Here is a 14,537-nt window from a genome sequence, read left to right on the forward strand (position 1 = left end):
GCTATTCACTATTCATTAAAATGGGATCGTGGTCTTTGTGACTGAAGCCTTGATGAGGGGCACTGCCAGTGTGCAAGCTGGGGCCATCAGGTGCTCTTGTGCGCTCCCGATGTCGAGTGCTAGACTCAGTTTGGCAGCTCACCGTACTCCTTGATGCTCTCAACATTGCAGTCTTGTGCTGTCAGAGACTGCTGTGCATGTCCCGAGGTGCCGCCTGGTGCTGCCTTTGACCGGACTAACATTGAGGTCAACATTCAAAGTCCACGGACCACGAGAGGACTGAGGACTCGCTGTTGCGCTGGAATGCATTGCCATGCAAGCATTGAAGCTGCACAGCCCCGCCGCAGGCTGCAACGCCAATCATTGTCCCCATCAGCCCTCGTCTTGTCCCTTGTCTCGGAAAGCTCTCAGCTCCCACGCTCGGATTCATCCCCGCTCAACCGCTCAACGACTCGGCTACGTACTCTACCAACTGCATCACATGCCATCCGACACACTGACCGTCATTTGTCCCCAGGCTGCCCCGTACATCCTGCTGATGCAGCGCGACTACCGAACTCGCCAAATGTCAAGAACCTAAGTGCCGCCTGTCGGCCTCGCCCACCTGGGCGTACCTCGGGAAGCCCTCGTGTTGGAACTGTAGCAGAACCCATTGCCGTTGACGGGTTGACAGGTCGACTGTCACACCAGATGACATCACCCATAGGCTTCCTATCGCCCTTGACCCAGGAGGGAGGACGCTTTCGGCGAGATGATGGCTTTTTCTCTCCTCCCTCCAGGGGCGCCTCACCTCACAATCACCAAGAAAATCCCATGGAAAGTACAATCCTTTCGCAAGATCTAGCTCAAGTTCGGACACGAGACGGCCTGTCATCCACTCCGCAAGGCCCTCAGGTGCCTCAACGACGTTTGGTGCTGCCAGATCCCTTGGCTTGCCGGTAACATATATTTCCGAACTGCTCTGCATGCTGTCTGTCGACAACAATATGTGCTGATATCATTGCATTTGTCAGGTTCATTGAAGAAGACCCGTGCGTATCTGTTATCGAACGACGATGCATTCTTGGTGGCTATGAGTTGTACGTGGTTGAACAATGGGCATGCTCCCGCCAATCTCCGACCGTAGTCATCACAACCTACACCGGAGACGAGAAACACTGTATAGTAGTTGGCATTGTCTCCATCCCAGAAAATCAAAATCTTTGGTCCCCGAGGCTAAGGTTATACTTCAAAGCCGCCAATCAATATAATTCGCGCCCCAAGGAGACGGGCCTGGGAGAGTTGATGATTACGAACTTGAGCAGCTTCCCCTCAGCTCTCACCGTAATTCCGGTCCCGGATGGAGATGTGCGGAAGCACCGTCGAGTCTTCTTTGTAAACGAGAATCTCAAACGATTAGGGTGTTCAGGCCGCTCCGGCTTGGCACTGACAGACCCAACCGAAGCAACACAGGCCAAGTTTCACCAGCTCTACAAGACAAGCGACCGTATTCCTATTCTACAATCCGTCATCGAACTCATCAAGCTATGTCAGGTTGCGCTGTACATGTTTGAGAAGCTGGACCACCAATATATTGATGGGTTACTATGCGATGTTACTGAGAAAGCAATCAACAACTGGTGGACGGAAGTTGGTGCCGAGCACTACAACTTTGAGCCTACTGACGGAATCCTGGGTCCCTCTACCGTATCAGCATTGCTGGGCATGTTGATGGGGGCAAGGAATCGACTGCACTGGTACGGCGCACCGGTGTCCAAGGATGTATTCGAGATTGAGTGCACAAAGAGAGGCGTGGCTTACTTTCAGAAGCAACAAAAGTTGGAAAAAACACGCCGCCTTGACCGACAAACAGTGTTCCGGTTGCATACAGCGACTGCCAAAGGTGCCGCTGCTGAAGGATGGGGAGTGCAGAGAGCCGTCAAATCCACCGTATCTGAAATCGGAGGCAAGAGGGGTGAGCTTGTCATGGACATGGTTTCGGGCAAAGACAAGGGTGGTCTAGCGGATATCGAAACGGTGGATATTGACAGATTCGTCAGCTTGGTGTATGGAGATCGACCAAGGTGGCTTTGGCATGGCAAGACTCGAAGGTCTGTCGCTGACTCCTTTGGTAGCGGCGATCAAGAGTTCGGCAGCATGTTTTCTTCTGGGAAAAGTGAGGCTTCTGATACTATGCCAAAGCGGACACACGCTTTGCTGATCGACGAGGAGTTGGGGGCTCGGCGTAAAGAAGACAATAGTGCAGCGTCTTATCCCACCTATCCACCTGGCTCCGTTAGCAACATTGCAGATACGTCAGGCGAGAGAGATACTCTGCGCAGGGGAGTCTTTAAAAGCGTGGCGGATAAAATGAGCGATGCCCGCTCTGGTCTTGGTCGCATAAAAGACGCTGTGGGTGGCAACCGAAAAGGCCATGCAAGCAAGTTGTCCATCCCTGCAAAAGAAGACTTCTCAGATGGAGGAAACGGAAGCGGCTTGCTGCCGTCAGCTTCACAAACCTCGGTCATGACACCTAATCCTCCTATTGCCCGCGCATTCACCTGGAAGAACAAACCAGAAGAGTATCTTGCAGCCATCAGGCGAGGTGATGACGTGCTGCCCGGTCAGAGTGATGATGCCCATTACTCCGGAACATCAGCAAGGGATGTGAAAACTGACGAGAAATCTGGTGACGAACTCCTGACCGCCGGGGAGTCGGACAACAACCTCAGTCGCATCGGTTCCGAGATTCGCAAAGGCATCAGTCACAAGGGATTCTCACCCGCACAGTCTGTTGAGGACGACAGTAATCTTCGAGCATCATTGTTAGAGAAGGAACAAAAGCCGTGCCGCAAGCAAATTTCCATTGCAAGGCGTCGCAGTTGCGGAATTGCTGACCTGACCACGAAGCACATCACAAACGAGAGCCGTTGGCCGCGCCGGATGTCCTTTGGTGACGCGGAAGAGGCAATTTTAACATGGGAGGAAGTCATTGACCTGACTGAGGCGACGGACTACCTCACGTGCGTCGAAGCTCATGCAGAAGCCGCCAGTCATCTGAATCATCTTATTGAAGAAATTGTTAGCGACGTCGGGCCTTGGGTCGAGGACAAGATCAAAGCAGTAGAGTTCCTCAACGAGCGATACGATCAGGACAAAACAGAGCTACAAGGCATATATCATCAGCTCAACGAGGCCTGTCAACGAATTCACCATAACTCAAACGAGCTCCTCAGTGAACAGCGCGAAAATCTCACCGAGAGCGTCAAGGAAATTGAAGTGCTCCTTGCGCGTCTAGAATACGAAATCAACGGTCTGTCCCAAAAAGTTGCCGACGTTGAGGACAGCATTCAGAATTTTGGGCGGCAAGTAGATGATGTAGAGAGTAGAGCAGCAGAGTTGAAGGCGACGCTTGAAACAGAAAGCTGGCCTCATTGGTTTGTTCGCACACTTACGGGTATCGGGACAGGGCCCAACATCACACGGGAGCCATAGTGGTCTTGTTACACTGCAGCAATATTTTTTGTCGCATCATTTCCTTCTTTTGTCCAAAGCATGGCGCAGATTTTACCATTTTTCGGTTTCAAGCAAAGCATATCGAGAGATACAGGGCGTTTTTCGAAATTCAAGAAAGATACCATTATTGTTGGTGGGGAGATGTAGTCCCAAATCATGATAGTTTATACAGCATCGAGTAATTTACAAATCGTTGTATCGCATCAAGTATCCCAACCGTCTATACTCGTACACTAACCGGCTCCGGCTCCGGACCAAGCTCAATCCCTCCCTACGTCTCCCACGTATCCCGCCTCCTATCCAGTGAGTCCCCCTCCCCAATCTCCAACCCCGGAGAGAGCGCCCCCTCCCTCCAAACAGCTTAGAACAAACCCCCGCCGGCCTGGGGCGCGCCGCCCATAGCCTGGCCCTGCTGCTGCATAATCTCACTGACCTTCATCGACGTATCCAGGAACTTGGCCGTACACCGGTCCAGGCACACCGACTCACCCTTGTTCAGCTCGCCCTCGCGGTAGTCGGTGGGGATACACTTTTTCTGGCAAGTCTTCTGAAGACTGAGTTTTCCACACGTCAGCATTGGCTTCGGTTCAAGTTTGGAGAGGTGACGTTTGCGTACCGGTTGTACGTGTCTGCCATCATGCGCATCTCGCCTTCTACGGCGGCAATCTTCTGCTCCGAGGTGGGCTGCTGGCGACCGATCCCGAAGAAAGACATGTTGGCAGGTGGCCGGGGCGCGTGTGTGTGAGGGTCGGCGCGGGTGTTTAGTTTCTGTCGTTGTGAGGAAGGAGGGATGGTGGTTGGAACTATGTTGATGGGGAACACTGAGTTTGACGTATGAGCCTCGGGGGATAAAATTTAGGGTGGTGATGGGGTGCTTACGTTATGATCATGGCTTATCGATAAGATGTAAGATGTGCGGAAGTATGGGGACCTCAATGAGTTAGTTACCCGGTAGGATCGGTGGTTGGGATTTGTATGGATGATGCATGTTTGGTATTGGAAAATGTGTATGAAAGCCAGGATGAATCACCAATTTTGCTAGTGTGTCTGACGCATCGCGATGCGGTCATGGTGTTTTGCGTGGTTAGTCACGGTTCCTTGGCCTACCTACTCAAGTACCTACCTAGGTACCTAGGTAGGTACCTAGTAGGTACGGCTAAAGTATAGTGTTACTATATGTCTTACATGATCATCTGACTTAATTTTTATTATTATTACTTAATATGAACGCCAGGTGTAAGATTGAAGTTGAATGATTCTTTTCGAGTTTTCAAACATTTGGTTATATTGCGTTGTGCTAATATGCGTGATATTGAGTGGTTTCAGTCATCATGATTGTTTCCAGCAAGTATTCCTTTGTACTCCCGGCAAAGGCTAGTGTCCTGCCTACTGGTCAAAGGTAATATTCTTGGTCCTCGTCCACTCAGCTAGTCCTATTGAGCTATTGAATCGTCCATACCCACTCGACTTGGTGCCGCCATGAGGCAACGAGGTTTCATCATGGACACTCATGCTGTTAATATGGACTGCACCAGTCTCCAGTTCCGCGGCGAGACGCAGCCCTCTTCTAAGATCTTCTGTAAAAATGGCCGACGTCAACCCATACTCTGTGTCGTTGGCGATATGGATGGCTTCTTCCTCGGATTCAATCTGATTACTGAAACGGTGGGTCCGAAAGACTCCGTCTTGTAAATGTCCATCTCGGAAGTGACGCCGCTCACAATGACGGGCCGCAGCCTGTTGTGACTGATTTCCTGGGTGTGGATGTTGCCGTGCAAGATAGTTGCTCCGCGCTCAGTAGCATTGGAAACGAGTTGCTTGTTCTTTTGGACCGCGGCGGTGTTGATGAGGATGGGCGCATCTCCATCAACAGGAAACGTATTCGCAACTGCAGCGGCAAGTTTCTGCTGAAAGACATCGCTTACGGCCTTGTGAACCAAGATTTTCTCTGTGCACATGCAAACTTGGCCGCTGTGCATGAATGAGCCCAGTGCGCAGTGTTTGGCGGCCAGATCCAAATCTGCATCTTCCCAGATTATGGCTGGAGCTTTACCGCCGAGTTCCAAAACTGCCGGCTTAAGATGCTCCCCGGCCTGCTTTGCAATGATTCGACCGACGCTGGTACTGCCCGTGAAGTTGATCTTCTTGACATGCGGATTGGCTATCAAGGAAGATGTAATGGCTGGAGCGTCGGCGGGGTCGTGAGCAATCATATTCAACACGCCATTGGGAAGTCCAGCTTGATGAAACACATCAACAATCGCCCGCATGGTCTTGGGGCACAGCTCGGATGCCTTGAAGACTACAGTGTTCCCCATAGCGATTGGTTATGCAACCGATCTGGTGCCAAGGATATACGGGGCGTTCCTGTGCTGAAATGTGAGTGATTCATCTTGGGGAAGTGCGTCTCGGGGGGACTGGATCTCTTACCAGGGCGCAATGGATAACACAACACCATAAGGCTCACGCATGACGATTGCACTTCTATTGCGGTCTATTGTTGGTGGGAACGAGCCTTCCACAGTTGGGATGCGGCCGGCGATGTCTTTGACGATGTCAATTGTGGTGTTGATGTTGAAATCGGCCCAGCCTCGCGCAGCTCCAGTTTCGTCAGCCATGTGCTTAATAAGTTCGTCGCGACGGCTCCCCATAAGTTGGGCGGCTTTGAGAAAGATGTCTCGTCGCTCCTGGGGCGTTGTTTTACGCCATGACTTGAGAGAGCCGGCCGCGACGTCGACAGCTCTTGCGACGTCTGCTACAGAAGCACCACCACATTTGTGGATGACCTGGTCCGTATATGGAGATTTGACGTCGAAAGTCTTGTCTGGGAAGTAGTCTTGGCCATTGATGACGAGCGGCAAAACACCAGAAGTCGCCATGACGTCCGGTTGTTGAAGTCGTATAAAATAATAAGAAGACAAGTTGTGTGACGCTCGGCTATGCAGTTGAATATGCAGTTCCTGAGATGCGTCACCGTTTGAGGACCTGGAGAAGCGCAACGAACGACCGATTTACAGAGGTTGCCATGGCAAGTGCCATCGTTTAATACCCCATTCAGAGGGATCGGCAGTTGTCATAAAAATTACACCGCTAGGCCAAAAATGAAGCTCCACGCTTGAGGGTGGATTATCTTGGTATAGTGTACGTGCGACAAGTACTTAAGTAGTTGCTGGTTGTGGGTTGCCCCGCATTATCCAAAGCTGGAGGTTCCCCTCCCTCGATTGTGAACTGAATACTCCGTAACTCCGTAAGCAATTAGATTTACAGTATTGCCAAGCGCCTGCCCGGCCACGGATCCGAAGAGGACTTCGGATCGATTCCGAAGGCCCCTTCTGCCAATAACGAGAGCTTCCGAAGGCTTGGGCGGGCTTGATCGATGAAGTTGGGGAATAAGGTGCTAACTATTAATCCGGTGAGTCTTTTTGAGAGCCACGCGACTACATCCTGAGCAGACCGAGGGCCGGAGGTGATAGAAGACCGATGGAACATCGGCGCCCACTTTCATTATTCATAAGCTCTCAAGACTCAAGCTCAAAGAGCCCAGCCGGCGATTTCATCTGAAACGCTGCAGAGCGTCGGGCTCCAGTAACGGCTGGGAGACAGCACAAGTGTTGATACGAACCGTTTCTGGATTTACGGTAAGCAGACTTGGTAAATCCTGGTGCACGGGGGCTGAGCTTACCAACTTGTGGTTGGTCTGCTGGAAGGGCAAACTGCACTTCCGATTTAGACCTCGAGGACTCAACATAAGTCGAAGGTAAGGGGGCTGGTTTCAAAGTCCTCCTCTGCGGCGGACGAGGAGACTTGGCCTCAGCCATTGTCGGAGGACTGGCCGCGTATTCTCGGGTGTCCCGAGTATCAAGACGTGGTTGCGAGACACGGCACCAAGACACACTTTATTATTGACTGAACAGATGGGATATAACTATCCGCTGTTACTTTGGATGCAGCACAGAGTTGGAATTGATAGGGGTTACGTACCAGGCGAGACGAGACGATGCGATGGGACGAGGCAGAGCCGCATGGGCCGCATGGCTAAAACCACCTATTCTAAGACATGGAGCCTGACGCCCGAAGCTCGCCCTCAGGCACTAATACCGCCGTGCTGCAGTGGTCGGTGGTCAGTGTAGCAACATTGAACTGTCCGGTGTCAAGGTGAGGACGTGGAGCGGGCGGGCAGCCCAAGACGGGCACCTGGTGACTGACTCGCGGAATTGTGATTGGGCCGTCGGATAATAATTTAGAGAAAATTAATATCCAACATTGAACAGCGCCCGGTAGGCAGGCAGCTTTGGGAAGGAGGCTTGGGAGGGAACATTGAACGGGGAAGTGGACACCCCGCAGCCAGTCAGAGGTGTGGCATTGTCGATTGCAGCACCAGAACATGCTTCTTTGGCTGGTCGAGCACGTACACGTATACTGTGGAGTATGCAGAAGTTGTCTCGAGCAGAACATTGAAACGTGGAGATGGATGGAGAATCGCTGCACAGGCTGCCTGCATCGAACGCCGTAAAACGGGGAAAATCCGTCTACCTTGTGGCTGGTTCACCGAAACATGTAACAACCTGCCTGCGTATTGCGTATATATATATCTCTCTCTCCGTCTTGCATCATTCACAGCCAATTTCCCATGGCCATTTGCCTCATTCTGCCAGGCCACTCCATTGCTCGCGTTCCTCCTCCATTTGTACACAACTCTTTCATTTCCAGGCTGTGGTCGCCTCAGTTCGGCGGCGAAAGTCCGGCGACGGTCTCCACCTTTCTCAAGAAGGGGTACGGGGTTGAAGGCGCCGCAGCCCACCAACCATGCGTGCCACACGTGACGCGACTCCCAGCAGGCAGCCAATGAGGGAAGCAGCCTACATTGGCGCACCCACCACGGCGACCACGCCTTCTTTTTTTTTCGTCTCGTCCCCGCTCCCGGCTCCAGCAGCCGTTGCCAGTTGCCAGCCGCCAGCCAGCCAGTCAACCCATGGTGCAGAAAAGCTGCGAGTTGGTGGACGCTACTCCGTACCTTACTATTGACTGGGCCGGTTTTCCTCCACCTTCAAGTCGAGTCCAACCTTCCACTCCATATATCGCCAAGTTCGCCTCCGCGGTCGGCCCCCCTCCTTCGACACTCTCGACAGTGCTATCAGCTACGTCGCCCAATTCCTTTATTTGGTCTTGTGGACATTCTTCTCGCACAATATATATTACACCCGCTACCTGCGCAACACGATACCGGCCCGTGCAACTACCCCGCCAACCAGCGTGCACCCATCCTAGGCCTTGGGCTGCAGCGCCTCTTTTTTTCCGCCTCTCGCATCTCCAAGTTGTTGTTCAAAACTGCGACGGCTGTGACGCTGCCGCGCCCTTCGCAGGTGCATGGACGGCTCTCCAATTGTTGCCCGCGGAGGGGCGTCTCTCAGCCCAACGAGTCCGGCTAGCGGTCCCAAGAGAAAGCGAAGCGGACCTGTCACTCACGAGAGCAGTCCCGGCAGCGCCTTGGAAGACGATCACGGCGACCATGGCGATCATGATAAGAAACGCCAGCCCGGCGTAAAGAGAGCCTGCAACGAATGCAGGCAACAAAAGGTGAGTACATCGGAATCAAAGACGGCCGGGCCTCCCACCACTACAGCACCAGCTTTCGTCACCTGTTTGCTCGGTTGTACACTAACAGCCAATTTTTTTCTTCTTCCTTTTTGTAAAGCTGCGGTGCGACGTTGTGCAGCAACCATTTCAGAGTTGCTCTCGGTGCAACCGTCTGAAGCTCGAATGCAAGATCGAGTCCAACTTCAAACGAATTGGCAAGCGTTCCAAGCACGCCGAGATGGAAAAAGAGATTGAGCGACTGCGGCGCAACATTGCTCGAGCAAAAGCCCAAGGCTTTGTAGAAGAAGGCGGCGATGACGATGACGTGAACTCCCCTGTGGCTCCGAGCGCTACGCCGTATACACACACCCGCAACACGTCCCTGATGGGTTCAGACGAGGCCGTTTCTTCCCTTCTTCATCTCAAGAGAGGCGGCGCATACACCGCACCACACTACTCATACGAGCTAGAGGGCGTTCGACTGACAGATGACAATGTCACCCATCTCTTCAACGAGTTCTTCGCCTATTACCACCCATTTTTGCCGTTTCTCAGCCCGCAACAGCCTCCGGAGCAATATAACCAACAACACCCGCTACTATTCTGGTCCATTATCGCGGTTGCGGCCCGACGATTTAGCCCGAGGGACTGTCCGAATCTTCTCACCAATTTGTCGGGTCCGATGACCCGGTTCCTGTGGACCACAATCGGCGAGGTGCCCAGCAACTACCATGTGGTCAAGGCCATGTGTTTGCTCTGTACGTGGCCGCTGCCCACCAGCACTACCACGTCAGACCCCACGCATATCCTCTGCGGTGTCATGATGAAGACGGCAACTGGCATTGGATTGCACCGACCGAATCACATTAGGGATTTTTCGAGGGTGTCAGTCGAACTCAATAAGGAGCAGTTGGCCGATCGCGTCGCTACTTGGGCGGTATGCAATATCGTGGCGCAGAATGTGGGAACGGGATACGGACAGCCAGCATCGACCTTGTACGATTGGACGCTCGCCCTCCGTCCTGGTGACGACCCAGCTCTTCACCTGTCAACCGATCTCGAAGCCCGACTTCAAATCGAGCGATTCTGCGACAAGGTCTCCAAGGAAATGTATAGCAATGCCAGTGATCCCAGAGGTGTTGCCGGCGATGAGCACCGTGCCATGCTGATGCGAGTCTATCGTCGAGACTATGGTGAGCTCCAAGCTTCAGTCATGTCTCAGCAGCTTGGGCCGATTGTCAATCTGCATCTTCGAGCCGCGGCACTTCACATGAGACTGGCCGGCTTCTTCGATTCCAGCAAGACTCCGGGCTATATGGATGATCTTATGGGTCTTTGGAGAGCGGCATCCAGCTTCCTCGATGAACTTCTCGAAGTGGACAAGGTCACTTCACCGCGAGAAAGGGGGCGCGGCACGATTTTGCTGTATGCGACTAATTATTTACAACAGATGCTTGTTGCGGCTGGCTTCACTTTGCTCAAGTTGATGAGATCGTTCTTTTGCAAGACAATCGATTTTGATCGCGGACGAAGCCTGTTCCACCACTCTGTCAAAGCCATCCGGGCGACCAGCGTGGTTCACAACGATCTGCAATGGCGCTTGGCTGAACTGATGGTGCAGATGTGGAACGGGGCTCGTCTGGATAGCCGGAACAATGCATACAATCCAGACGATGACACGGCCGTGCAAATGGATGATAGCCTGCAGCTCAAGGTCCGCTGTCGTCACAGCATGAGCCTCGTGTTTGATTCAGTCTGGCGGTGGAGAGAAGAGTACCAATCTCAAGGGCGAGGAAGCCTGGAGAGTAAGTACTACCCAGGCAAGTCTTCACAGGGGAGCCCCAAAGCTGCCATTTCCAAGGTCTTGCTAACAATTGCTTCCCAGACACGAAGCATCCTACGCATCCGGACTCGGCGAACGAATCGTCGGCCTCATCCTCGCAGCTTGACAGCACTCTCATGCCGTCACATCCTGTCCCTCCGTCAAGCCTGCTGACTGCAAACGGGGCCTTGACACCCAGTGCTACCGGCTTGTCGGCAGCGGCAACCGCCCCGAGTACAATGATTGCCAGCATGCCTTACGATTCGAATTACGACTTTTTCGATCCGCAGCATTGGATGCTAGATGGCTTGGTTGATTTCAATTACGGCGGCTTTGTGCCTCCTCTCGAAGGCGCGTAAGAGTGTGTGCACTGAGCAAAAAAGGTGGCAGGGACTACATCTTCTTCCCCGGCTGGAACCTAATTCGGGTTTTTTCCCTTGTTTCGAGCCCTGTGGCTCAATTTGCGAATTTTTCTTGCTCCTTCAGTCTTGCTCAGCTTGCTCTCTATCAGCAGCAGCTTCAGCAGTATTGGTGGTCATTTCACATCCACGCACGGCATTGCAACTACTACACGGTATTTTCCTTCTTTTCACAGCAATTCCGACTGTTTGCCAACATGACGGACCACGGACAAACCCATTGCGGTCCAAGAAACAGAAACAAGCAAAAGCATTATACAAATATGCAATATGGGGGTTTGTTAGCTGCTGTCTTTTTGGTCTTCTTTCTTTTCCTTGGCGGTCTTATTCTCCCAATCCAGTGCATTCATTTGGCTTGCAGGTTGAGCAGCGCGGCGTAAGAAATTGCACGCCGTCGCGAGCATTATGCTTTGAGCCTTTTGATTCTCTTTCTTTTTCTCTTTCCTTGTTTCATATTCTACGGGCGGCTCTCTTTGTATGTTTTCTTACTTGGCGGACGGGAAGCCAGTGTAGAATACTTGGTCCGATACCCCTGCTAGGCGATGCTGAGGGAGAAAAGGGTCGAGTTTGCTCCGCGGAGAATCGTCCTCGAGATTGTTGGTAATTATCTCCCCTCCCCCGGCTCCTTTTAGATGAGAAGTGAGATGAGGCACTTTTGTTGGTTGTATGTACCATGGGTTTGAGGGAATTGAGTTTGGTATAATAAAAGGAGGCTGGGCGATATTCTGCTGTCTAATACGTAGTTATGACGGGAAGAATTATGACATTTGAAAACAGAAAGAAATGATCGCAGTACACATGTGATTACGGTGTTACCTTGGGTAGGTCACGGTTCTCTGGCTTGGGTACGACCGGGTAGACGGTGTTTGTACAATTGAGCTTACCTGACGTAGTGCTGGCACGAATATTGGGATAGGTTTAAAAATAAAACTTACCGTCATCATCCGGGGTGGATATACCTCGTTGAGACAAATTTAAATACAGACGACGGCTTACCAGTTGACATTTCTATTTTCAACTGCAATCAGCACACGGGGTTTACGCAATGCACCCATCTGTTTCATTCCACGGCTGTAATCCTCCGCTACACGTGCTCTCACACCTGCGCACACGTAATCAACCCCAAGGGGCGTTGCAAGTACCTCTGTATACGTATAACAAGCCCTATTGTCTGTGGAACAGACATATCTCACGCGTCCGTCGCCTACAATACGGCACTGCATGTCTTGGCCGGGTGTTTCCTTATACCGACGACGCACCATGCGCTTGGTGACGCATCCGTCAAACTTGGGCTCTGAAACTGCCTTTTATTCCTCCTAGGCTAGCCATACGAATCCCTCTCGCCCAACACCACAGCCAGTTATTCCCGGTCGCACATCATGCCTATCAGGGTTGTCTTGGGAGCCCAATGGGGTCTGTCATTTTCCTTTCCCAGGTTTGGTGCCCCGCGCGGGGTGTATCGACGTCTTGTCGCTAAGTCGATTGCGCTTCCTTGGGAGATAGAGGAGTACGTCTACCCCTTCCGAGCTATCATATCGGTGCTCCCAACTAACCCGTCAAACTTCAGAAGGGCAACTTTGTAGACATTCTCGCGCCCCAAGCTCAAATCTGGTACGTTCTGTACGGGGAGCAAGGGTGGTGGTTGTCGTCGTCGTTGGTGTTTCTGGATATGGTTGGGGGTCAACAGGGGGCGGATATGGCTAGGAGTCGAACATTGTGTTAGCAACATGGCATCACACTGGACCAAAATTCGCCCTCTGTCAATATCCCTCTTCTCTGTCCCGGAACCTACCCCCTCCCGGCAGGTTCAATTTCACGATTAGTAGACGCTGACTTGATGATAGCGCGAGAGCCGCCGTAAGCCCAACATCCTCTGCGACGTCGTATACAAAAATACTGAAACGAGACAGCAGGGAGGACACAATGCGGGTCGAGGAAGAGATTGAGATATGCCGAGGACACCGTACGGAGCTCGCAAAGTACGCCATTGATGGTTTGAGATTTATGCATTCCGCGTAAGTAACCTTCGCGGCGCGGTATCGAGAGGAGCAGAGGAATGGATCAATATCCAGGATAGTTCCTTGGTCTTCCCATAAAGCTTCCCCATATAAATATAATAACAAGTTAATCATTTTAGATAGACGAATAATATGAGCGTGATTATGAAGGGTGCAAATATTCGTGCTTAACTCCTTGAGTTGCTTGCTTATTAACCTAACCGGGCTGGTACCTGCTTGTCGTCATGTACTTGAAGCTCTTAGGCTCTGGCATCGGCGAGGAGACGATATCATGTGGAAGTGGCCAAAGAGCCCGCTCTATTTTGACTAGATGGCCACCTCGGTGGCTAGTGGTGCGGCTATATGGGGGCATATGTCGATGTCACAAAGCTGCCTTGCAGCCTTTGCTGACCTTGGCAGATCTGGGTCAGCAGCAGACCTAGGCCTCGCAGGTCTTAACCTATGTTGTATAACCTTTGCAGATCTAGGCCTTGCAAGTTGCAGTCTCTGCTGCGAGGGCTGTGCGGCCTACTATAGGTCTACGATATTAGCATCTGTAGCCACACCACTAGCCATTCGGGTGGCCATTTAGTCATGTCCTGATCAAAATGAGATGCCACCGCCTTGGCCACGTCCTATCACGTCAACCGCTGCTCTGTCCACGGTTAAGGCTTGGGAGTACATGACCAGGTGGTTTACTTGTCCTGTACCAACAGGCCGTAATGCTCGACCTTTGGATGGGACCATACCCCTATGTCACTTCCATTCTACACCACAGTTTCTGGCATCATCGCCGGCTTGGCGCTCAACCCTAAAAACATTACAGAGACCATCGGAGTGGTAAAAGCCTGTAAGTAACATGGAGTAATTACTGGAACGTTTGGCTAGTCACCATGTCGAAACCAACCCCCCGTCCCTAACCCATCCGGCAATGGATTGTAGCAGATGCTGACGACTGTAGACACGACACGTGTTAGCGCCGGCGCTGGCGCTTGCAAGACAGAAGATCTCGGAGAGTACTGTCACCCTACTCACTACTCAGCTTTTGGAAACGAAGCAGACCGACCATGTGCGCAACAGGGTCGGAACGAAACTCCAGGAAGTTGGCCGAGAATGGGGAACATCCACAGGCGCCGAAGACGTTGCTGTGGCTGGTAAGCCTCTCTCCCTCAAGAATTTCGGGTGCATAGCTAACAGTGTAGGCTCGGTTTGTCAACGCCTCGCGTT

At 52.1% G+C, this 14,537-nt stretch overlaps 6 protein-coding genes across 9 annotated transcripts; 2 read left to right on the plus strand and 4 right to left on the minus strand.

Moving 5' to 3' along the window:
- The first annotated feature begins 22 nt into the window (after positions 1-22).
- Positions 23-3,698, plus strand: J3458_009481 (uncharacterized protein). 2 transcript variants are annotated; one of them, XM_007813060.2, is made up of 2 exons: positions 23-938; positions 1,014-3,698. In XM_007813060.2, the coding sequence occupies exons 1-2, from the start codon at positions 154-156 to the stop codon at positions 3,472-3,474; spliced, it is 3,246 nt and encodes a 1,081-aa protein (XP_007811251.2). In that variant the 5' UTR covers positions 23-153; the 3' UTR covers positions 3,475-3,698. The 2 variants fall into 2 exon arrangements, with proteins under 2 accessions (XP_007811251.2, XP_065975609.1); XM_066119812.1 differs by having other exon boundaries at positions 32-3,698.
- Positions 3,699-3,856: 158 nt separating this feature from the next.
- On the minus strand, positions 3,857-4,209 carry TIM10_1 (protein transporter tim10; the record flags this gene model as incomplete). Its single annotated transcript, XM_007813061.1, has 2 exons — positions 3,857-4,049; positions 4,112-4,209. 2 exons carry the CDS (start codon positions 4,207-4,209, stop codon positions 3,857-3,859), a joined length of 291 nt encoding a protein of 96 aa, XP_007811252.1.
- Positions 4,210-5,090: 881 nt separating this feature from the next.
- On the minus strand, positions 5,091-5,813 carry J3458_009483 (uncharacterized protein; the record flags this gene model as incomplete). The annotated part of the gene is made up of 1 exon (XM_066119813.1): positions 5,091-5,813. One exon carries the CDS (start codon positions 5,811-5,813, stop codon positions 5,091-5,093), a length of 723 nt encoding a protein of 240 aa, XP_065975610.1.
- A 9-nt stretch (positions 5,814-5,822) lies between these two features.
- Positions 5,823-6,374, minus strand: J3458_009484 (uncharacterized protein; the record flags this gene model as incomplete). Its single annotated transcript, XM_007813062.2, has 2 exons — positions 5,823-5,862; positions 5,926-6,374. 2 exons carry the CDS (start codon positions 6,372-6,374, stop codon positions 5,823-5,825), a joined length of 489 nt encoding a protein of 162 aa, XP_007811253.2.
- A 639-nt stretch (positions 6,375-7,013) lies between these two features.
- J3458_009485 (uncharacterized protein) lies at positions 7,014-7,313 on the minus strand (the record flags this gene model as incomplete). Its single annotated transcript, XM_066119814.1, has 1 exon — positions 7,014-7,313. The coding sequence occupies one exon, from the start codon at positions 7,311-7,313 to the stop codon at positions 7,014-7,016; it is 300 nt and encodes a 99-aa protein (XP_065975611.1).
- Positions 7,314-8,418: 1,105 nt separating this feature from the next.
- J3458_009486 (uncharacterized protein) lies at positions 8,419-12,314 on the plus strand. Of its 3 annotated transcripts, XM_066119815.1 has the most exons (3): positions 8,419-9,072; positions 9,191-10,892; positions 10,958-12,314. In XM_066119815.1, the coding sequence occupies exons 1-3, from the start codon at positions 8,863-8,865 to the stop codon at positions 11,251-11,253; spliced, it is 2,208 nt and encodes a 735-aa protein (XP_065975612.1). In that variant the 5' UTR covers positions 8,419-8,862; the 3' UTR covers positions 11,254-12,314. The 3 variants fall into 3 exon arrangements, with proteins under 3 accessions (XP_065975612.1, XP_065975614.1, XP_065975613.1); XM_066119817.1 differs by having other exon boundaries at positions 8,734-10,877; XM_066119816.1 differs by having other exon boundaries at positions 8,734-12,314.
- The last annotated feature ends 2,223 nt before the right edge of the window (positions 12,315-14,537 follow it).

Source organism: Metarhizium acridum (genome assembly GCF_019434415.1).
Source record: "Metarhizium acridum strain ARSEF 324 chromosome Unknown scaffold_141, whole genome shotgun sequence".
NCBI classification, from domain to species: domain Eukaryota; kingdom Fungi; phylum Ascomycota; class Sordariomycetes; order Hypocreales; family Clavicipitaceae; genus Metarhizium; species Metarhizium acridum.